We start from the raw sequence: 23271 nt of genomic DNA on the forward strand, positions 1-23271 counted from the left end.
CTAGTTAGAAAATACTTGCATATAGTGTAATAGTGCTACAAAGATCAAATGCAGGGATGTTTCAGTTGATTGTGAAACGCAGAGGTTTCGTTGAATCGCTTGAACTACACCAAATTGCAGTAGCACAGCAGCCCTCAGGTTCAGGTTCTGGGGAGCGTGGATGCGTGCACAGACCTTTCCTGGCAGAAAATGTGCGGCAAAAGGTGCTGAGATATTTCCGTCCCGGGTTGGTGGAGCAGCTGACGAGCATCACAGTCCTCGAGGGTGTTTCCACCAGCCAACAGCTTGAGATGGACATGATAAGTTTGCTTTGTTCAGCCAGTGTGAAATTTGAAATGTGTGGCCAGGTTTCCGACAGAGCACCTTCTCTGCTGTGGCCTGCGATGCCATGCCATGCCTGCACACAGGGTTGAGATTGGTGCCCGGGCATCTGTTCTGTTGGAGAGAGCCAAATGACACAGGCGACTTTCATCTCTGCATCAGCTAAAAAAACAAAACAAGAAAACACACATGCAAACCAAATAAACCTTACTTTATTCAATTAGCCACTAAAATCCATAGCCTGAAATGACAAATCTCCTGAAAAATGTTTATTTTGCCTTAAAAGCATTGAGGTTTGGGGGGAGACGAGACAAATGACACTGACTGTACTGACTTGAGAGCTTTCATTGGGCACACGGGCACTTTGTGCTTCAAATTCTTTACAAAAACATCATTTAAAAACATGAAAACACATTTTTGTCCCATGACATATAATATTAGAATAACTTCATAAAAAAGGGGGAAAACACATTATATTATTAGAAATTTGTATGTATTTATATGTATGTATATTTAAAAAAAAAACAAAAAAAAAACAATAACCCACATCCATTCTGAAAATAAATATATACACATTAAGTACTGAGATACAAAAAAAAAACAATATTCTTTTTGGATATTTACAAAATTTCTACTGTTAGAGTGACTTTGTCGGCGTGTTATGTGAAATAAACATCTCACTAGTCTCGGTGTCTGAACATAAATAGAGAATTTCATTTTACATGTGAAAATTTTGGGTTGGTAAAAATCTGTATTTATCAATAAAAAATATATATATATATATACTAACAAACATAAGCATCTAATTACAGTTCTATGAATTGTTGACGTCAACAAGAATAAAACTGAAAATACAATGGGTTAAAAAAAAAAAAAGAGAAGGCATTACTGTATATTACTGCACTAGATTCCTTTCGTCTTTCCCGGCGGTTGAGGGTTTTCACACACCAAATACTGCCATGTTGTTTGGTATTAATACAGTGAAGCGCCAGGGCTCCACAAACTATTTGTCACCTTTGTTACGTGAGATCGACATCATCAGTGCTATGGCTTTTTTCCCCCCCGGAACAGAGCAGTTTCTCCTCACAACCAAGAATCACAAGGTAGGAGAAACGTGACCGCCTGCAAAGCAGGAGGTATAGCTGCGCCACAAACACCAGACACAGCAATGTACAAAAGCACATTTCAGGTGCACCTTCCTCTGCACGAAACTCCCGACTTGTTGGCTTTTACGCAAAGAATAATAGTAATAATCACAATGACTAATCCACATTATTGTCAAATAAGAGCATTGGCTTTTTCAATATCTCACATGGGACTTCCTTAGACATCAATACCACACAAAAAAAGAGACCACATTATTTTTTACATTGCAGATCAGTAGTCCATAATCACTGGCCACAGCAGCCGTACGTGTAAACCACCACTCCTCCACTTCATTCGTCTTCCATCCCTCCGTCCAATCAGATTTCGGTGAGGGTGAGTTTGAACATGCCCCCCTGCTCCTCCATGGTTATCTGGAAGGTGTCTTCATTGGAGTAGTGTTTGATGATGTTGTCGTCCATGTGGACCAAGATGCTGTTTGGACAGATGTGAACATTTGAATGGCACGTGGGAGGGATAGAGCACTTTCTTTTCTTTTCAAGTGGCAGAACGGTGAGTTGTTGTCTCGTGACAGGGAATGACGACGTACAAAAACAAATTTTCAAAGCGATCTGATCTACGGTGAGCAGCCGACAATACTGGTTGCTCTGGAACAACGTGTTTGCCTGTTTATTGTTGATAGACTCACCCTTTTTTGCACTTCTTGTACACCTTTCCGATCTTTTCCAAAGGTACTTCATACTTTTCCGAAATCTATTGGAGAGAAAGGAGAAAAAAAAATTGTCTAAAATAATGGCATGTGTTTTTTGCGCGTTAATAATTGTAGCTGGTGTTAAAAGTCCAAGTGTTGTTATGTTTAGTTATTCCAATCTTATTCTGTTGACCTTTCGACATCTCAAATGTTGGGCGAGCTAACCCTTCATCCGCAGGACTGGACAGAGTGAGGGGCTACTTACAGCTTCCACCAGGCCCTTCAGTGTGGGATTCTTCAGCATCAGCGCATCAAACACTTCCTCTGTCTCCTTGCGGACGTACAGCAGAACTATGTGGCGGAAAAGACAGAGGAGAGGCAAGAGGGCATGAGCAAAAAAAAAGTCCACGCGAATAAAAATAAAGAAATGAATATCAACTCAACCCAGTGCTTGCATGAGACAAAGGTGATGAGGCAAACTAAAATTCAATCACTGGCTCTGATCAGCGTAGGCCATGTGTAGATAGAACATTAATGCCAATTACCTCCCCTGGCAGACTGCGCGGCCGCGGCCACTCAAAGAGGTGGCACCGTGCCTGGGCAAAAAACACTCTCATCATACATAATGAGGAGAGGCACAGTGACCCACCTCATATTTACTACACTCAGCCCTCCAAAAATAGATCACTCCCGAAAAAGACTCTCACATTGTCTTCCAGCCCGCTCCAGGAACATGTGGCATGGAAAATAAATGAATAAAACGCAAGCCACCGTTCTTCAGCCTGGGTCTGTTTAGAGTCAAGCTCCTCAAATTCTCCTCTAATTCTTATCATTGCTTTATCAGAATGAAGCGTGAAGCCAAATAGGACGTAGACTCTGCTTGTCGAGCGTCTGCAGCTGCTGTGGAAAAACCTCATGAATGAAAAGGTCACCTGACCGAACACTGCACCAACAATATCTTTCTATCAGGTGGTCAGAAGATCATCTAAAGGCTACCAGGCTGTCGTGCATTAGCAGCCCAGAGATATCTTAAAAGTCCCACGTTATGGAAAACTCACTGTGCCAATGATACACACTTGTTGTTGTTTGGTGATGTCACCAAGGGTGCCGACACCTCTCCCTAATTCAGCAGTGCTACGCCTCCCTCACCCGCGGCCCCCCTCTGTGACCACCTCGCTTTGTTTTCCCCCACTTCCAAATATGTGCAAGCAAACAATGCAAAGATGAAACTGAAAACAAACTGTAAACAGAGGGCTAAAAAAAAGAGGGAGGGATACAAGAAAAAGAAAAACCAAAACACAACTCATCATGCAAAGACGGTCCACTGGAGTGGGTGAAAGGCTAAGGTCTAAAATTAAGTGTGATATTAAAACTTTGGAGCGCTTAGTTGTGCATTTTCATGATCGATCGGCAGATTGATAAATGACAGACGCTTTATTTGTTGGGGAAACAAAGTTGGCCCGAGCTCTATGAATAGGATATGGGGTAAAGGGTGCAGGGCTTGTTTGCATGCGTGCACGTACTGATCAGTGGTATGTCGTTGGGTCAGTGGAGACCTCAGGCACGTGTGTGTGTTTTGAAAGACCTCGAATAATCACATGGCTCAGAGTGAGAGAGAGAGTGAGAGAGGAGGAGGGAGAGAAAGAGCGAGAGAGGCTTGTTTTCAGCAAGGAAGGCTTGCCACACACACACACACACACACAGACACACACACACGCACGCACGCGTTTGGCCTCCTGACAGCCACATCGCTTCATCGACATGTGAGCCGTCAAAAGACACACACACACACACGCACACGCACACGCACGCACGCGCGCACGCACGCACGCGCGCGGTACCTTTCTTGGGCTCCTCCTCTCCTCTTGCAATCTTGCTTGGAGGAGGCACAAACTCTTCGTCACTGAACGGCAGTCTCTTCATGCCAGAGCTGTGGTGGACACAAAAGGCAGACGCGCGCACAAACAGGAAGTCAGATGGCCTGTAACAACCAGCCAACAGGCCATCACACACCGGAGCATTTCCTAGAAGCGGCAGGGACTCTCTGCCCTTTATTGCAAAAGCACCAAAGGTTGCCTTCAATCAAAAGTTGCAAGGGGGAAGAAAAAAAAAAGCGTGAAAAAGCAACAAGGTGCTGATGGACTCACCTCTCCTCTCCCTCCTCTTGTGAAAAACCCTGCAAGAAAAAAGCAGAAAAAGCAACATGTTAACAACATGTTAAAATAATTAAATCTATGTTATTATACCCCCAGATGCATTCAGACCAAGCGAGGCATGTACTGGTTTTGTGCACAAAACCCAAAGTTGGCGCACTTCTGCATTTCCAATTCTTGGAAAACTGCTTTTTTGGAGTGTCCCTCCCACCCACCGTGACTGTATTGATCGTGAGCGCTGCAGTTTTTAGAATCCCGTTCGAAGCTGGTTGAAGACCAGGAGTTTATCAGAAACTGATAGCACTTCAGTCAGGTTCAATGTTGTCAGAAGCACCCAAAATAACCACTGTTGCCCCTGCGGTCTGGCTGCTGGCATGGTGAATTTAGGGAGAGGCAGAGAGATTAATATTTCATTGCTTGGCTTGGGTTGTCACTTGGACACATTCGGGACTGCTCACAAATCCACCAGCAGGGGTCTCTGTACGAGTGCCAAATGTCCATATCTTGTTGATGTGAGAAATAAAACCCCTAAACAAAACATTAAAGCTTCTTGAAATGCAGTGTCTTCCCTTTGCACACAGTGTGTCATGTATGTGTGATCTCGTGCTCACGCCTGTTTACAGTGCACCTTGCGGTGGTGTTGTGCAATGCTGCAAGATTTGATATCGATCTGATACTGAATAAAAACAGGGCCAGTTATCGTTAATACCAATACAATACCAATACTTTTGAATGAAGGTGAATCTATCATCAAATTGCTAAATCTGAATTAATTTTCTGACCTTTATGTGTTTTTGTGATTATTTTTAACAGTGGGTTGTTAAAAAAAAAAAGACCCAGGAGAAAATTTGGGCATTTTAGGTTAAATGGAAAACACTTGTCCACACCATTCAGTGCCTTTCGCACCTTTATAGCAGAAGAGCTGGTTGTTTGCCCTCCGTTTAATTATTTTCCACACGGAATTATTATCAATCATTTCATGAGATAGGACAGAAACAAAAACAAGATTTTATTCCAACTTTTATGGGCAAATCTGTGGTAGTTTAAACATAGTTATCAATATATACCAATGCAATATCTAGATGCAAATCTAAAGTAGTGATATGATTACACCAATAACGATTGATACCGATACCAACATTGGTTTCGCTATTACTACGTTATGATATTTGGACCGATCGCCCACCACTCCCTTCCGGACACCACGAAGGTAGAAAATCTCTTGACTGTCAACTGGGAACACTGGCCGGTGGAAACGGCATCGCAGCGGGTGAAAAACAAAACCTTCCAAACAAACTCGACTTGCGCGGAGCATCCGGTAAATGATTCATCCCATGAGTAAGCACTCTGAAATATGGCCATCAGTATGTGGGACTCATATCAGAGCCGGAAACTAGAACTCTCTGTTCCTGCCAGCTAAGCAGGCAGGTCACCTCGACCCAGCTGGCGGACAAGTGGGCGGAAGCTGAAATTAACCAGAGTATTTATGGACCACCTGAGATGCTGTGTGTGTGTGTGTGTCTGTGCGGGGGAGCACCAAAACTGAGCAAAAAAATAAAAATAAAAAGGGGGGCTGATTCGTGACGCCGCCCCTGACAGAAGCGTGCGTGGCACTCACATGACGCTGGTAGGTGGAGAAGTGAATGTCGGGAATGAAGAGGACGGGCTGGGTCTCAAAGTCCGTCATCATCTTGAAGATGGTCACGTCGTTGCGCTTCTGGAGGATGGGCACCTTGACGTCAACGACTAAAGGTGGAGGGAGGGCGGAAAGAAAGAGAGAGGGGCCGGTTTTGAATGGGAGGAGTCGTCAAGAGATTTCTTGTCAGCTTGATTGTGCGCTACTGACGGCCGGTGGGAGGAAAGGCCCGCTGTAAACACTTTACATAATAGATTCAGGGGGAGGCGGGAACTCAAACTGTGCACGGAAAACAGCCCAACCATCTCAAAGTCTCATTAGTTTGCACCGGATCAATGAAAGGCTGTCCATCTGTGAGTCTCCTGAGGGAAAACTCAAACTCCTTCGATGCATTTGGCTTGCGGTGGGATGTAGTTTGGTTGTAGTCATTTTGAAAGAAAACAACGCTGAAACTGGGACGATCTGAGGTCGACCGAGGCTAAAACGCCTGATCCAAAAATAAAATCCTGAAACCTAAAGAAACTACAGAGGCAGACCGCGTCGCTCCCTGTGGTTTCATCTCACACGTCCCTCGGTAATCAAAGTTAGCTCTGTGATTATGCCAGAAACCAGGAAAATTGCTGCTTTAGGGGAAAAAAAAAAAAAAGATCGAGGTGATGTGAGGCTGGGAAAGTTCTGCCAGGGTTTTTAGATGACAACCTGTAGATATCTTGCAGAAATCTAACACATTGACAGCTCACAGCTGACACTGACAGCATCATTACTGCGTTTTCCACGTATTATAAATGTCACGTGTTGCGTGTGTACAAGCCAGACCGTGGGACACGTCAGTTTTAAATGCCACACTGGCTTGAGGCAGGCATGGGCAAACTACGGCTCGGGGGCCATATGCGGCCAGCTTTTTAATCCAGCCCGCTGAACTTGAAGAAACTATATCAATAATAACTAAGTAATAAAATAGCTGTATTTCATCAATACTGTGGGGTTTCAAAGACACATATTTTGTTCATTCTCAACGGATATTAAAGCACGTTTTCTACATATCCCATGATAGATTTTTTTTTTTCCTTCTGTGAGGTGGGTCACCAAAACACTCCATCCATCTGCTCCTGCTCCTGCTCCGACCCCCTCGGTCAAGTTTTATAACCCATTGTGACCCCACCAGTCAAAAGGTTTGCCCACTCCTGGGCGGAAGGCAGCGAGTGACTCACAGGCCAGGCCGGGGTTGTGCTCGCCAACCTTCCCTTTTCGGCGGGACTGCTTCCGCTCCTCGTCCCGGATCTTCCTCTCAGCGCCCTTGTCACAGAAGACTTTGATCTGGCAGTAGGCGCGGTGGATGGGCTTGTTGCTGCGGTTGTTGTAGCTGTAGGTGTCGATCTGGAGGTTGAGCGGCAGGCCCTTCACGCCCTTCTGGGAGGAGAAGTCTGTGCTCAGGCAGTTGACGGAGACAAAGATCTGCCAAGATGGCCAAAAAGAGGGGAAAGTGTCAGACTTTGTTGACAGTAAGATGGGGACAGTCATCATAGCGGTGACCGGCGTCAATTTATGGCAACAGCAACCTCGATGACACGCTCATTTAATGTTATTTGCTGCCCTCTACCGGCAGACCCTGGGCATAGCAGGCTCCTGAGAATTTGGAGTGCCAAGACCCTCCTTTGTTCTCACGGCGTTCCTGTTGAAAGCAGGTTAACAAAGCGCTCTGTTCCAACCACCAACCTTTTTTTTCTTTTAAAACCCTTCAAAAGGAAATATCAAGTACCGTGGAAATAGAAGTGAAGAGTAAATGTGTAATATTTATCAATTTAATGCATTTCTGCAGCGCAGTTGAAGCACTAGCTAAAAATCCTGTGAAGACATTGTCAAGTGCATTTTTAGGAGTGCAGAAATGTTCTTTCTTGTACTTTTTTTTTTATGCTACAGCGTAATAGAAAAAAGAAGAAGAATACATTTCAGTCTGCTTGACAGAGACAAGACTATGCCAAGATGGAAATAATTGGCTTTTTGCAGTGAAAGCAGCTGCCCTCAAAAGAAGTTTAACACAACTCAGGGGCTTTTTTTTTCTGTTTTTTTTTTTTTTTTTTGCAAATAAATTTATGTATATATGCAGGCAAGTGATCACCCTGAGGGCAAGACACACACACTCACACGCAGACAAATTGATGAGATCAATTATTGGCTGCTGTGCTCAAACAGTGCGGCAGGGTGGGGCTTCAAAAAACACACACACACACACACACAACAGCGCAGTCACACACAAGGATCAACATCCTATGAACACGGCCTCAAGTCATGCAACAGTTAGACCCACATCCTGGTCTGTGTGTGTGTGTGTGTGTGTGTGTGTTTGCGTGCCTTTGAGCTAGTCTGTGTGCAAGAGAGGTCAGCCACCGTCCAGCCTCCGCCACGGTGACATAAGAGTCGGCGAATCCAGCGCTCCTCCTTCCCGCCACCTCTACTTCCCGCTACCTGCTCAACTGGATTTTCTTTGTTACCCGCTCGGTCAGGTCTGCGTCAAGTTTCCTCATTCCTGCACTCCTTTTTCTATTGCAGCGTCTGAAAAACCGCCTTCGCACCCAGCGTCACCCCGTGGCTGGTCGGACCGGTCCGGAACGTAAATGCCCCGAGCGCAGAGCAACGCTTACATCGCACGCCAAAAACCCTGAAAGCATCCTCCGTAATTTTTCTCCGGGGACTGTTTCAGAGGAGCGCAGCGAGCACAACAGCTGATGAACGCAAACAAAAGGGGCTCAGACACCTGAAACCATTTGCGGCTTGTGTCACAAGGGCCTTTATAAGGAAAAGGGTTGTCTATTTTTAGCCTCGGCAGCGTTTTAAGGGTTTAAGGCGAGAAAGAAAACGCAGTCTGGGGGAATTTTTGCGTCTTCGCCTCTTTCACGGTCTTACTTTGGCCTCCTCGTTGGTGTCCCAGGTGAAGGAGATGGCGTTGTAGGAAATCTCCTCAATGTTGCCGATGGTGTTGAAACTCTCCTTGTAGTCAGCTGTGGCAAGTGGGGAGAGGTGGGCAGAGGTGGGGATGAAAAAAAGGGAAGGCGTGAGATTCTCAGTAACCAGCAGGTACATTCCAGGCGGAAGTCCGACTCAACAGATCTAATTCCCAGATGACCCGAATAATCTGTCACTGTAAAACAACACATTTAACCCCCCCACGCAGCCCCACCCCTCCATGCGCATCACTTAGCGCTAAGCTTCTCCCTTAAACCTGCCACTTGTGCAGGCACGAGAGGATTAACGTGACCTTTCCGGCACAAAAACACGGATGAATCGGGGTGGGGTGGGGAGGGTTCTCGAAAATCGCCGACATCTGTGCACCGGCAGCACTGTCCCACATGGCGAACGTCCGGCCCGTTGGAATTCTTACCAATGTCCAAGCACCTCTGCTTGGCGGTGTGCTGCCTGGAGTGCCAGTACTTCCAGTGTTTCAGCTGGTCGTCTCGGCACTTCTCCTCTCCAAACACCACCATCACCACGCTCTGGAGACACGATAAGAACACGAGGAAATAAACCGATTACACGCAGTTCGTAAATGACTCTCTAGCTTTTCCCCTCCGGGTCTTTCGTCTCACCCTGACTTTGGTGATGGGCTGCTGCAGGCCTTTGTTGTCGATCTCCCGGAGGGTGATGGGGTAGAACTGGCCTTTGTTCAGGTACGTCATGGTGCCGTCACCCGTCTTCTGCCGCAGAGACTTGGACGCCTCCAGGGTGTACTCGAAATTATTCCTGCAACACGCAGCGGAGTGAGAACCTTTGGTTGCAGAGGGCCACTCTGCACGCTTCTCTTTTGACGGCGGCCTCAAAATCAGTGTGTGTGTGTGTGTGTGTGTGTGTGTGTGTGTGTGTGTGTGTGTGTGTGTGTGTGCGCGCGGACGCTCGTCTTTCACACCGGGCAGGGGAATCCGGTGTCTCCCCTGTGGCCCGGCGTGAAAGATTCCGCTCGGCGGCGGCGTTACTCACCCCGGCACGGCATCAAACTGAGGGTAGTCGTTCGGCGCCATTGAGGACACGCGTAACTGGAGATCCCCTGGGAAGGAAAAGACCTGCAGCGCACAAAGGAAGAGGAGTAAACGTGAAGGAAGTCGGTGAAATATCTGCTTTGCCTTGATGACACAATTGACAACAGCAACACGGGAAATGACCAGAGACGAATAACTTATTTTCATTCTCAAGCCATCAGCCATCTTCTCGATGTCCTCCACCACTTTCTGATAATCGGATTAGCTTGTTGCCTTCCCCTACACCGCCCCCCTATTTTTTTTTTTATATCTTCACCTTCTCACCACCTTTTGTGTTGAGTTTGCCAGGCAACTATTCTCAAACAACCCCCCGCCCCCCAAAGGTGAATAGAAAGAGAGAGGGAAGAGTGAAAGGGCTCTGGCTATTGTAGTGGGGGGGGGGGAGAAAGTACAGCAGTTTATTGTGTTGCTGAGACAATGGCATAATAACACCACTGGTCGCTATTTTTTTCCGGCCGTGTTCAAATAAAACCAGGCGAGGCCGAGCCCACCGCTGGCTCCCTGCAGGGATCAGGTGAATGGCCTTTTGTGTGACGGCCGAGACGTGTGAGAGGAGACGAGGGGAAAGCCGGGGGGGGGGGCTTTAGCAGGGTTTCAAGAGAGGCACACACACACACACACACACACACACACACACACACACACACACACACACACACACACACACACACACACACACACACACACACACACACACACACACACACACACACACACCTCCTGGGAACCATCCTTGTAACTCTCGGTGAAGGTGGAGTCGGGCGGCGTGCGGGAGTGGGTGCTGGGGCTGAACTGGACGCTGCTGTGGGCGAGCTGGCGTTCGAAGACGCCCACGTGGCCGTCGGTTTCGGTGCAGGCGTTGGGCACGCTCACCGAGAAGCCGTGGCCGGGCACCTCCGTCTTGACGGCCGCGTAGTTCGGCACGGCGGCGATGGAAACCGTCACAGTGGTGTCTGGAAAAAGAGAAAAGGAGAGAGACAAAAAAACAGTGACAACAGTGTCGCTTGCTGACATTTTCCGTTACTTGTGTCCTTCGATAAAAACCAACCTGGTGAGGAGAACTGGTTCCTCTTGTCCTGAGTTAGCTGAAGGATGTTGAAGGGGGCTTTGAGGACCTGGATCCGGCTCTCCATGCCGCCCTCCTGGTGAGGAGCTATAGAGTGTCCTGCGTGGAGCTGGTGTCTGAAAGCAAGACAATCAACTTGAATTTAGGAGTGAAATGTTAAGTTTCTGCCATGAATACAGTGAAGAAGTATTTTTTTTTTTAATTATTATAATCATAATGTTTTGGTTCGATATAAGGTCCTTGACTTTGCATATGACTTTACGGGTGCACTTCAGGTCACTCCACATCTTAACGAGCGACACGTTAGTGACCTAACACATCACAAACCTCTCAATAACGACGACAATGAAAATATCCAGGTCCCGTGTTTCAGCGACACTGTTGACAGACGGCCGCCATCCGTGAAGTTTGCTGCGGTCTATGACAGATTTGGTCAGCTCCCAACCGACAGCCGCACGCAAGCTGTTGTTGCGGCTTGTGTGTGTTTGCGAAAAATGTCGCCTTCAGCGCAGAGCGATCCTTGGTGGCAGGCTTTCTCTTCTTAATATCGAAAAGAGGCAGCAGCCAGTGTCAGCCAGCGCCAGAGACAGCGAGTGCAAAATAGCTGAAAAAGTTAGACTGATTGACCACTAATTATCTAAAAACTTAGACTTAAAACTAGAGTTTGAATTCCATGTTTTGACTTTGCGATTATTAGATCGCCTCACAGTTTGTTGGTTCTCAATCTGGATTCTTTTGAGCAGGAACTCTAATTGACCGTGACTGTTCCACCCCCACCGGGTGCAACCACACGGCCCCTTGTGAGCTCTGCGCCGTGTTGACCCTCTTGTTGCCTCGGCGGGGAGGGGGGGGCGCCAAAGTGCACGAAGGGGCGGCTCGAACCTCTCAACTCTCTCCTGCAGCGTGTGTGTGTTTGGAGGCGACGGCGGAGGTGCTCACCTTTTGTTGGGATCCACATCACAGACCAGCGCTTCTGGCTTGCTCTGGGTTATTGTCCTCTTCTCCCTGGGCACCTGCACGGGCGGGTAAACACAGCCGCTCAGCGTCTGACCACATCACACCCAAAACTCACACAGCTCCCCCCCACCCCCCGCCGTCTACACGCGTGGCCCGGATCAGTTACACGGCGCACGCTCTGCCTCGCAGATGTCGCCCGGTGGCTGCGTGTTGGGGACCGGAGAGCCAGGAGAGATTTGAGAGCCGGTCCCCCGAGGTCAGAGTCTGGACTTTTGATTTATTAGACAAAAGGGTTGGGGATACCTTGTAATAGTCGTACAACAGGCCGAGCGCCGCGGCACTGTCCTCGTCTCCGTTGATGCTCATCATGGCCTTGGTGGCGGCTGTCAGAGGGTTCTCCAGAAATGACTTCCAGGCTTCATCCTCTGTGGTGAAGGAGCGACGCTGGTTTGCGTAGCCAGGGTCGTTCTGTAGGACGAGGACTGCACGCTTGCTGCCAGGGGGGAGGGAGACGAGAAGATACATCACTCCACTGCGTGCAACACGGGGCAACACGCAAATGCTTTTTAAACCTTTTCATCTTGGGTTGCGTCGAATCGAGCTGATGGAGGTTCTCTTTCACTGCACGAGTTTATAAAGTCGGTGGATGGACGCGGGTTTCCCAGCGCCAACACAATCAACGCAATCACACAATCACAGCCACCTTCAAAGCAACAGATAAACCATGTAGGCGCTGTGTGTCTGAGAGACCAGTTGTTCTGGCTTTTCCACAATTGTGCAACAAATCTCAGCCACGAGGCCACCGGAGGTGTGTGGCGAGAAAGATGCTCCACAGGCTCGTCCGGTGCGACAACTCCAGTTCGGGGACGCCTCATTGGCTGAGGCGGCGGCCGCGGGTGACGCATCTGATCGGGCCACATTCCTGCCATTAATCAGCGCCGTGTCACTGTTTTTGTAAGGAAACCTGTTTGTGCAAAAGAGGTTGTAGTGCGAGCGACACTTTTTCCTCCTTCGTCCATTTTGTGAGCCGCGGAGCCGAGCCGCCATTGCATCGCAAACGTGAACACACGACAGGTAATTTCTCTTATTTCGCAAGCTCCGAAAGTATATATATAATACCACCAACGTCGTGTCGTTGATTCAAATAAAACACTGCACAACTGTCAAAATACTGGCCTGTAGGTGAACAGCAAAATTCACATGATTTGATTTAACTCTTGAAATTCAGTTGACATGATACATGGACCAGTTGAGTTTCCACAACAAATGCTGCTTTTTTTTGTTTCCCTCTCAATGGTCAAAGTAAAGTAACAATTAGTAACCCTATATCTAATTGTGCTGGTCATAAAGGGCAACCCGATAAGATCATTTTATATTGCAGGTTATTTGCAAAAACAAAACAAGAGACAGAATGCATTATTAAAACACAAAAGGTTTTTTTTCCTGTGCATTTTCTTGTAAAAGCGACCAGATTTTTTTTTTAAAAACAAAAAACAAAAACTGACAAGTATCATCATGTCATCATTGACGTAGAATTTACGGTTTTAAGCGTACATATACAAGGAAAACAACAACACATGTCTTTTGTGTGCAGGTTTCACTTACAGAAACGTGTAAAATATAGAGTATTTCTTTTTTTTTTTTTTTGAAAATCCCTTGCTTGCTTTGTGTAAGTAGTCTGGCCAACGCCTAGCAGGTGTACAATTTCACTCCCCTCAAAGTCTCCTTGTCACTGCCCTCAAAACATAACAAAACAAAACCAAACACGTAAAGTATATATATATATATATATATATATATATATATATATATATATATATACATATATATAAAAGAAATAACAAAGAACAATCAGCTCAAGAAAAATATTTTACTCCTTCTTTCTTATTTCACGTTTGCTTTAATATCTTGGAAATATTTCCAACAAAAAACAAAACACAACAGCACCAAAGCTGCCACTGCCAGCGCCCTGAGAAAGGTCCTTATTTATTCCTGTGCAAACATCATTATGACTATCCACATGAGCTGTTAGAGCTCGGAGCAAAATCAAACAACAAACGGGCCCGGCGCTGTCACGGGACAGGCGCTGTCGTCTTCCAGCGGCGGGCGCCTGGGCTCGCACGACAGGTGGAGATACACCTGTGCAGGTACGAACATGACAGGTGAACTGAGCGCACCTCCGCACCATGGGAAACTATGAGATACAATCACTCTGCCGCCTGGCAGCCACTCTCGTAGGGAAACTTACCATTGCAGAGGTAATATTCCACGAGCTGTGCGTAAACGATACAGACATTTTTTATTTTTTTTAAACTAAAAATTGGAGAATCTCAAAATAATATTTTGGAAAATATATATCAACATAAATATACAAGTTGCGGGTCAGAAGTGGACCGGGCTTCGGTTATTTAGTCCATGTGAGCCCTGATCTCAGAAAATTGCTCTCGCACACAAACGCACGCATTCGCAAAACATCCAAGAAGCGAGGGGGGTGGGGGGTGGGGGGGAGAAAAAAATCGAGGGGAAAAACATCGCAAAGCATCCGCAAAATATTTACTGTTAGTATTACAAGCTTGTGCCAGCCACATAGTGCAGGCTACAGGTGGAAGAGTCAGGACAACTTACTTGTCATGCTCCTGTGACATTTCGCTCGGTCGAACTGGACTTTCTAGTTGGTACTGAAAATCCGATCCGTCTTCTTTACAGTGCTGCGCCGCTAACGCCGGATAAGACAAAACAAGGTGTCCCCCGACCGAGAGAACGGGTTTTGTCGGCTTTTCTCGCTTTTTTGGGGGCAATGCTGCGAAATTGAGGGCCGGTTTTACCTGTGACAGCACCGCGGATTGGATTACAGGTAGCCAGCTGGGCGGGGCCTGGCCGTCAATTGCCCTCTGCCCGGCTGTGATTGGCTCGGCGAGGTCGGCCCGTACCTGCGAGCGGTGGGGAGTCTCACTGGAAGAACAGGGTTTCGCACTTGGAATTATTTCAAAAGGGATTTTTTTTTTTTTTTTCCTTCCTATGACGACGTTTTTAAAACAAAAAAAGAGAAGAAAATTAAGCAGATTTTTGGGGAAGAGACAAACAAGATAAACCGTAGAAATTAAAGGTTTTTTTTGGTAACAAGTTTTCTTAAAGTTCTGTCCAATAGACTGCATGAAAAATACATAGAAAACACAAGGAGGCAAAACATGACTCAGAACTGGTAAAACTTGAAAGTTAAAGTGCAGTGTCTGACTATTTGATGATGAATGCCCACTGATGTTATCAAAAGCTTATGCCACTGTTTTCATTGCTTCATTGCTTTTATTGTGCGTGTGTGTGTGTGTGTGCGCGCGTGCGTGCATGTGTGTGTGTGTTTCAAGTTAAACTCTCCAAGAGATTTTCAGTCTAAAAACCTGTTGTTGTTTTTTTTTAATCATTCTACTTATTACTAATCTAACCTTGTGATAAATAAATTTTAAAAAATCTTTAAACGTCAAACTGCAGAGCTGAGCTACTGCAGTGGGAGCGTTTTCCTTTTCCCCTCCTTCTCTTTTTCTCTTTCCAGTCAACCTGACAGTAAACCGTTTTCATGCTCCAAAATAACCCCACCTGTGCCAGTGGATGATGAAACAGACAGCTGTTTACATTCACCAGGAGGCTACATTATCATAAGCCTGCAGCAGGTAAGAAAACAGACAAATTCAGCCCTGAAACCACCTCCCTTCCCACCCCCCCAAAAAATACATCAGAGGCGTGCAAATGATTTGGGGGAATTAGAATGTAACCAAATCGGGCGTTGGGGGGGGAGGGGGTTGCATGTGGGTCTCAACGGCAGTACCAGATAGTAGCTTCCTGAAAATGACGAGTCCTTCTTTGCACCCACGTATGGAAGAATCAAGAGGTTTGAAAGGCTTTGAAATCACGCTGTATCTGCTGTTTAGACTGCAGTTTGCAGCCATCCACGCCTATCGTTGGGCCAAATGTTATAAAGCAAACGGAAAACCTTAAAAGTCGTGAAAACATCACGGGACAAAATAAAGAAACACCCGCAGTGAAAACAAACAGCTTGGTTGGAGACAAAGGAGCTTAGAAGATGCTATCAAGCAGTTTCTCCCCCTCACATAGAAACTAACAGCCCCCACTTCTTACACGCAGTCACTGTCATCAACAGACACACACAAAGAGACAGGCAGACAGACGGACGGACGGACGGACGGACAGACAGACAGACAGACAGACAGACAGACAGACAGACAGACAGACACAGGCTCCAGCTCCTGCTCCTGGATCCTGGTTTGCTGTTTATTTATCCCAGAGGAAGAACACCTGCCTCTCCTGGAGCTTGTTTGTGTTTGCACTGTGGACATGGGATAATGCAGAGCAGGGAGGGATACAAGGAACTGTGTGTGTGTGTGTGTGTGTGTGTGTGTGTGTGTGTGTGTGTGTGTGTGTGTGTGTGTGCGCGTGCGTGCGTTAGCTGCAGGAGTGTGTGTTCCACGGGCTGCTGAGGTTGGGGTTACGTACGGAGAGATGCTGACTCGACAGAGAGCAGAAGGGAGGAAAACAGAGGGTGAGCGCAGATCAAGATCACAGGCGGGGGGTGGGGGGATTAACAGGCTGCCAGCTCCTGGGAAAATCAAAATAAAAGCCACGGCAATGAGATGAAAAGTAACAGTTCAGCGGAGGAGGAATTAGTGAGAGCGCTGTCTTAATTCCACAAGCAAACTATAACAAGGAGCAAAACAAAATGTTAATTTGAACAATTGAATTAACCGCTAATGATCCAATTTACCCTTTACGTCACTTAGCCGCACGCACATATGTTTATTCACAATTTAAATGCATTTGAAATTGTCACTGTGAGGTCAATATGATATCCTACAGGATACTTCTATCGGAGTTTCTCTGAATAAACAGTTTGGACTGTCAGTCAGTGCAAACATTCTGCTGGTGTGTTTCAAATAGAGATCAGTGAAACAGGAGCGAGTTCTTCTGCTGGAATGATATTATTTTAATTAATTCAATAGATCAAACCTTTCTTTACTTTGAACATCAGACCAAATTGGAAACCGCTTTCGCCACATTAACACCCCCATTTACTTTCCCCACATGTTGATGCTATTATACAGCATCTATTCCACACATGCATAACCTGTTTTGTCCATATCAAGGTTTTTGAAATAAAAAGTTCAAGAATGACAAATTGAATTTCCCTTTCTTATTCAGTGATGCATCTTGTACTTCATAATGCTCAAACTAAACAATCAGCCACAACAGATTATTTCTTGTTAAAGGTCACATGTCCCTTTGTTTGTTTTTTTTCTCTTTCTTTCTTTCTCCGACAGACGTGTCTCACCTGTCAGTCATCTCACAAGAAGGAGAAGTCCCTCCTTTTGCTTCTTTTGTTCTTTTGTTTTGTGCCACAAAGTGCATGCAGGTCTGGAAAACAGGCCCTTTGTGATGTCACAACCTGGCACTGACGTTTCTCCTATAATTTTATATATTGACTGCAACCAGCTTGGTGTCTAGAGCCACCACCAACATGTGGAGGATCCAACAAGTCACCAGTTTCAGCACCTGGAACACAAACCCAGCTGATATGACAAGATCCAGAGTCCAGATGTTCTCAACCGCTGGGCCTCTGAAACCAATTTGAGATTAATTTGCGATTAATGATGCAGTAAAGAGCTACACCTCCAAGTTGTACTTAATGAATCTCGAGCTGCGTTTCCATTATTTAATATAGCCATATTTGAGAGGTTTTTCCAAGTTTAGGTGTTTCCATTACCAGTTTTTAATTGCGATATTTAGGTTTTGCGCAATTCTAGGGGTAATGAAAACGCAGCTACTGAATTCTGACATCATACAGGTGGTGCACATCAGCTTCTTTTCTCCATCTGCTTCTCAAGATTTTAAAAAACAAGTGAAACAGCGGGAAGGATCCCACAGTTATTTGATGACTTCCTGTGGAAAGAAGACGGACAAGGTTGAGGCAGTGTGTATCCTCATGACGAGGCTTTCGTTGGAGCTCCTAACAGAAGGGATCCCACACCCAGGTCAGGCTCGCAGTAGTTACTGGCGTCTAATAGCCTGGGGCAAAGAGATGATCCCATGACTACTTGGGTTAGACACACACACACACACACACAGAAAGAGAAAAGAAAAGTATTGCGATAAACTGAGTCGACAAACGGACGTGAACGTGCTGTTTATCCAACAGTCGGCCCTGGAAGAGCGTTGGGAGAGATTCCCAACTGTTCCCAACGACTCAAACCCTCCAGGATCCGCTTTGTCGTCTCTGTCAATTTGCTTAGTGGGCCACAGGCCTGGAGCCCCCGCCCCATCCCCTCCTCACTCATCTCCCTGGAAGACAGTTGGCCTTTCTCTCTCTCTCTCTCTCTCTCTCTCTCTCTCTCTCTCTCTCTCTGTCTCCCTCTCTCTCTCTCTCCCTGTCTGTTTTAACACCGCCCGTCCCACTCCAGGCATCTAACCGGGATGGAAATGAGATGCAAATCCAGTTGCTCTTTCCAGGCGTGTAGCCACATGCCAGAGCCCAGAGCACCCGTAACTGTTCTGAGGTCTGTTTCGGGCACGCCGGACCGACGTCGGCTGCTGAAGTGAAGTGTGCTGTTGTTGGATAAACAGGCGGTGGCGGGTGTGGTGGGGTCAGCGTGGTGGGGTCGGTAAGAATGGTGAAGCGCTGCTGTGATGAGATCCCAGATTATTATCACACAATTACTTCTCCACTTATTTATTTTTTGTCAACAGGCGCCGCTGAGGTCTGAAATGATTTACCCTCCATGAATATTCCCGTTGCAATTTTTTCCCCTTTGGCGGCCTTTGCTCCTGTTTACCCAATTATTACTTTTTCTTTCCCAAGTGTTTGACTACGGCCGTGCTTGAGCTCAGTGTTTTCCAGTGTTTTGCTGAGGCCCTGGTTAGATGCTATCACACTCTTCCCGCTGATTACAGTAAAAACAGTCACAGACAGGGCTTCACAGGCCCGCATGCTGCTTCTCACACACACACACACACACACACACACACACACACACACACACACACACACACGCACGCAGGCACAGTTAGAAGCGAGCAAGTCAGGACTCTCCTTTTTTTTTTTTCTCTCCAGGTGTTATGGGATTCGGGGATGCTTGATGGAGTGTGTGTGTGTGTGTGTGTGTGTGTTTTGATTCACAACACAGCTGATGTTTGAGCCTTGAGCTGCAAATATAACCAAACTCTAAATATGAGCGAAGGGTCCGTATTACGTACGCAATGAGCTTCTTAATTGTCGCTTGTTTGCTCTTGTATTTTTGTTCTTGTTTCTTTCCTCTCGTTATTCCTGCGGTTTGGCAGGTTGGCAGTGAGACACGTTCAAATGATGCTGGGGCTTTGTGATGGCAAAACATAATCCAAGTAAATCAATGATCTCATTTAGAATAATTGCACACAGTTGCCTCCGAATATAGAAAAAGGTTGATTAAATGACGTTAATATTTGTAATTATCCGTTGTTATATAATAGGAAATAAAATCACCACCACTCAACACCAAGACTCAAAAAAATAAAAAAATATGTGTGACATCATTAGACATCATTATGTGTTTTGAGCGAGCCGGCAGACACGAGCAGCAGCTAAATCAGCATCACTGGGAACACCGGAAGATTGTCCCTGCCTCACACACACACACACACACACACAGTAGAGTGGGAGACCTCAGAAACATCACACACACTTGACATCTCTTCATGAACTGAAAAACTAACAAGAGCCAATACTAATTTGCATTTTCTTTAAAAAACAAAACAAAAAAAACAACAACTTAAGTTTATCTATTAAACTAGTGACAGCTTTCTCAAATAACAGGCTAAACATCTGATGCTGAAAAAAAAACAAACGCGTGATACCAATTAATTATTTCTTGGCTAAATGGCTGCTAAGGGGGAAAAAAAAAAAAAGATCTACGTATTGTCACAATCATACTGACTACTCACAGAAAACTTGAGAGCCAGTGGGAAAAAAAGGGGAGTAGAAAGGTGTATTTGTCAAGTGTGTTGTGTTGAAGGAAGCGGTGACTATTGTGTGGACAACTGAGCGCTCATTCACACCTGACACACATGAGCCCTAATCGCTCACAGGTGAGTTTAAGGAGTGTGAAACCCAGCGAGCACATGACCACAAAAGCTCCCTTTTTACACAACCACCACCACCACCATCCCTAGCAGCAGCAGCAGCAGCAGTTATTCACCCAAAACATGTTCAATTTAGTAAGAACATCAGATCTGTCTGTGTATGCATAAATCTTTGCATATGTATACATTTACATATCTATGTTTGATCCTTCAACTCGCTGCCCCACGATCAGGTTTTGCTTTTGTTTTCACATACGGTCATCTACTACTACTGCTGAGTGCAGCGAGTGATTTTATTTATAGTGTTGTTTTTTTTTTGTTTTTTTTAACAAGCAGCCAGGCTGCGTGAGGAATGCAGGCCAACCGAGCCGACAGCATACCTGCACTATCGCAGGTGCCTGGGCTCATTTGTTAAAGGCCGAAAAATTAAAAGGAAACGTTCTTCATTCAGTTAAAGGTCACATGAGTTTCTCAGGCAGAGCAGATGGAGGCGATGGCGTGAATAACCCACTGAAAGTTTGACCGCCATTTGGTAGAGTCATGTGCAAAATATGCAGCTTTTCTCAGATCTATTATCATTATTAATTTGTTGCTAGTGCAGCCAATGCCATATCCTCAATTGCACCTTGCTGAGTTGTTGGATGATAAATCCGTAGATTCGTTATGAAATCATCTCTCGAAACCACACGAGGTGGAGTGCACGTTGGGGATGCGTTGAGGCTCGCGACTCGTCGGTACCACTTGACGGTGCGGCGGCGCGCACATCATTTATCCGTGAATGGAGAGGTGAAGACTTACGGACGGGACCAGCGTGGTGACTTCTGACTGAAGTCGGTCTTTGTTTAAGAGAGCAAGGGCCACGGCGAAACAAGCTCTGCCACTTGTCACGCGCAAATCCTCCCGCCCCGCCTCGTCCACCTTTTGTCACTGCCGTGATTTACGCTGAAACCGCCCGCATGAGCAGTCACGGCCTCCTTCATTCGAACATTGCACCTCAACGTTCCACGCATCTTCTGTGCAACACAGCAAACTTACATCCTTATGAATTTAAATTTATAAAAAACTGATGAGTTGTACACGCTATTTTTTTGTAATCAGTCTTTAGAGAAAATAAACTTTTTTTTTTTTTTTTTTACTATATATACGTTGACATGATATTTGTTATTCCTTGTTATACCCTCATTAGGGAAATTATGAATTTCATGCATACAAGTGGGAGGTGCTTCCTGGCAAACTGAGAAAAAAAATGTGTCCCTGTGTATTAAATTGGACATTTGGAGTCATCTGACGGGGCTGCGAGTTCGCCCTGGCCTATTTCATTGAACATTATACATGTACATTATACACACATTACATCATTGATCGTCAGCCATCTAAGCTGGGGGCCATTTGTGTGAAGTGAACCGTGAAGTTTCCCTTTCAGTCAGTGGTGGGACGTTCCGATAGAGGTCAAAGGTAATTTATGCCTGATTCTTCTCTCATTCAGGTGAGCTTGAATCTCTCCCTCACTCTCTCTCTCTCTTTCTCTCGCTCTCTTTTTTTTTTAACATCAATACAAATCAGCTATTGGTGACAAATAAATGTCAAGAGGCAAAGTGATAGTGCTGTGATATGCAAGGGATTATATTTGCTTCATGGCACACACAAACACACAAACAGGCGCACGCACATACACACAGAGTCACAGATTTGTGTCGATACAGTCACCGGGACTTCAGAGGACAAGTATTAACCTGCAGGAGTTTCTGTTGTCTTGAAGCCAACCGTTGGTGTCTGGTGATTACCTCCAACTTTCTATTGTGAAGGAGGAGAATTAGTCTCGCTCTCCATCTCTCACACATGCAAAAAAAAAAAAATAGCAAAAACTGTGGTTTAATGCAAGGGAGGCCTCATAGCGTTCTGTTGACGACGCAAGCCACTAAACAGAAGAAAATAAAAACGAAGAAGAATTAACATCAGACCTCAACCGAAAGCAGGGTAAGACAGAGTTTCTGTTGAGTCAGAGCCAAACCTTGTGAGCCCAAGGGGGTTTGTTGATCTGATGATGTTGCTCTCCAGCATGGAAGAATTGATCATGAAAATAGCAACACTAAAATGTTGCAGTCTTGCTTGGAAATGGTTCCTCAACGGCTGTGTTTCCACACACGGTGACGATGGAAGGCAGCATAACGACCAGAAGTCACCAGCCTCGTGTCTTGTGTTGTTCAAAGTGTTAGTTCAACTTAGTGAAATAAAAATATTTTTAAGAATCCTTGAAACATGACATTTTACAAATGCAAATGGTAGAAATGTCAGCATTGCTCCAACATACACACTTTGTTTCAAATATTGACATTAAATATTCATTAAAAAAAAAAAAAAGTTTGGTTGTCATGAGAGCCACTCAACCAATGAACCAGTTCTTATGCTTCTTTTGCATACATGGGGAAAAAAAATATATGAATAAATAAATGAAAACATTTTCAACATGTAACAATTTACCAATGTATAACATACTGTGGATGCATCAGGATTGTTTTCAAACAATAAACAATAACTTGATTAAAAATATTTGACTCCTCATTCTTTATCTGCCTTTGGCGTTCATAAACAGTTCAGATGGCATTAGTAAACTACTCTAATCACCATTCTTGTATCGATATCACTTGTGGTGCGGTTGTGCACGTCACAGCCAGTGCAAAACCACCACTAAAACAAATTTCTTTGCATGTTCATGTTTGGTTAACTGATCCTCAGACCTGTCAAACCAGCAGCACCTCTATCCTTTGTCCATGAGCGGGTGGAGCAGAGAAATCACGGCCGTTGAATAAGCCGAGTTGCTGCCGCCTTTTTCTAACTGATGGGAGGTTTCGCTTGGTGTGCTCAGATTTAACTGAGCATAATTTGCCGCAAAGACCTTTGCATCTTATATTTTTTGCATATAAAACAAACCTGGACTGGTTTGTTTTCACCAAATCAGCATCTCTTCATGAAAAATGCTGATTTGGTGAAAAATTGTGTTTTCCACAGTAGCTGAGAGATGACAGGGCAAACACTTGTTCTTTCGCAACCAGGAAATGCATCTTTGTTCAAAAGGTGACATCTTTGATTTATGAGACTGACACTGCGTGACATATGTTCCCCCACAATGACTCTTTTCAGACTAACACCCTTCCTAAACACATATTTAAACCATATTTGGTGCAACGCGGACT

At 45.5% G+C, this 23271-nt stretch overlaps 1 protein-coding gene and 1 long non-coding RNA gene across 3 annotated transcripts; one reads left to right on the plus strand and one right to left on the minus strand.

Annotated features, from left to right (window-relative positions):
- Nucleotides 1-650: 650 nt before the first annotated feature.
- Nucleotides 651-14744, minus strand: grhl1 (grainyhead-like transcription factor 1). 2 transcript variants are annotated; one of them, XM_076017871.1, is made up of 16 exons: nucleotides 14585-14744; nucleotides 12263-12452; nucleotides 11942-12015; nucleotides 10985-11118; nucleotides 10654-10889; nucleotides 9878-9960; nucleotides 9490-9643; nucleotides 9285-9396; nucleotides 8810-8904; nucleotides 7117-7360; nucleotides 5888-6015; nucleotides 4264-4292; nucleotides 3958-4046; nucleotides 2382-2467; nucleotides 2114-2178; nucleotides 651-1899 (listed from the first exon to the last, which is right to left on the minus strand). In XM_076017871.1, exons 1-16 carry the CDS (start codon nucleotides 14602-14604, stop codon nucleotides 1785-1787), a joined length of 1854 nt encoding a protein of 617 aa, XP_075873986.1. In that variant the 5' UTR covers nucleotides 14605-14744; the 3' UTR covers nucleotides 651-1784. The 2 variants fall into 2 exon arrangements, with proteins under 2 accessions (XP_075873986.1, XP_075873987.1); XM_076017872.1 differs by lacking the exon at nucleotides 14585-14744 and adding an exon at nucleotides 14208-14407.
- LOC142883195 (uncharacterized) lies at nucleotides 12839-17662 on the plus strand. Its single transcript, XR_012926023.1, has 3 exons — nucleotides 12839-13033; nucleotides 15507-15624; nucleotides 17287-17662. It is a non-coding gene; the product is annotated as an uncharacterized LOC142883195 (long non-coding RNA).
- Nucleotides 17663-23271: the final 5609 nt, after the last annotated feature.

This window comes from Nelusetta ayraudi, unplaced genomic scaffold (genome assembly GCF_046127955.1).
Source record: "Nelusetta ayraudi isolate G7.1 ecotype Tasmania unplaced genomic scaffold, CSIRO-AGI_Nayr_v1 ptg000007l, whole genome shotgun sequence".
Lineage (NCBI taxonomy): Eukaryota > Metazoa > Chordata > Actinopteri > Tetraodontiformes > Monacanthidae > Nelusetta > Nelusetta ayraudi.

Excerpts from the sequence above, each read along its gene's own strand:
- grhl1 (XM_076017871.1), bottom strand. The coding sequence starts at position 14,604 with ATGTCACAGGAGCATGACAA. Across the intron at positions 9,644-9,877 it reads CAGTTTGATGCCGTGCCGGG|GAATAATTTCGAGTACACCC; the intron begins GTGAGTAACGCC and ends TGCGTGTTGCAG. Across the intron at positions 6,016-7,116 it reads GCACAACCCCGGCCTGGCCT|TCGTTGACGTCAAGGTGCCC; the intron begins GTGAGTCACTCG and ends CTCCACCTTTAG.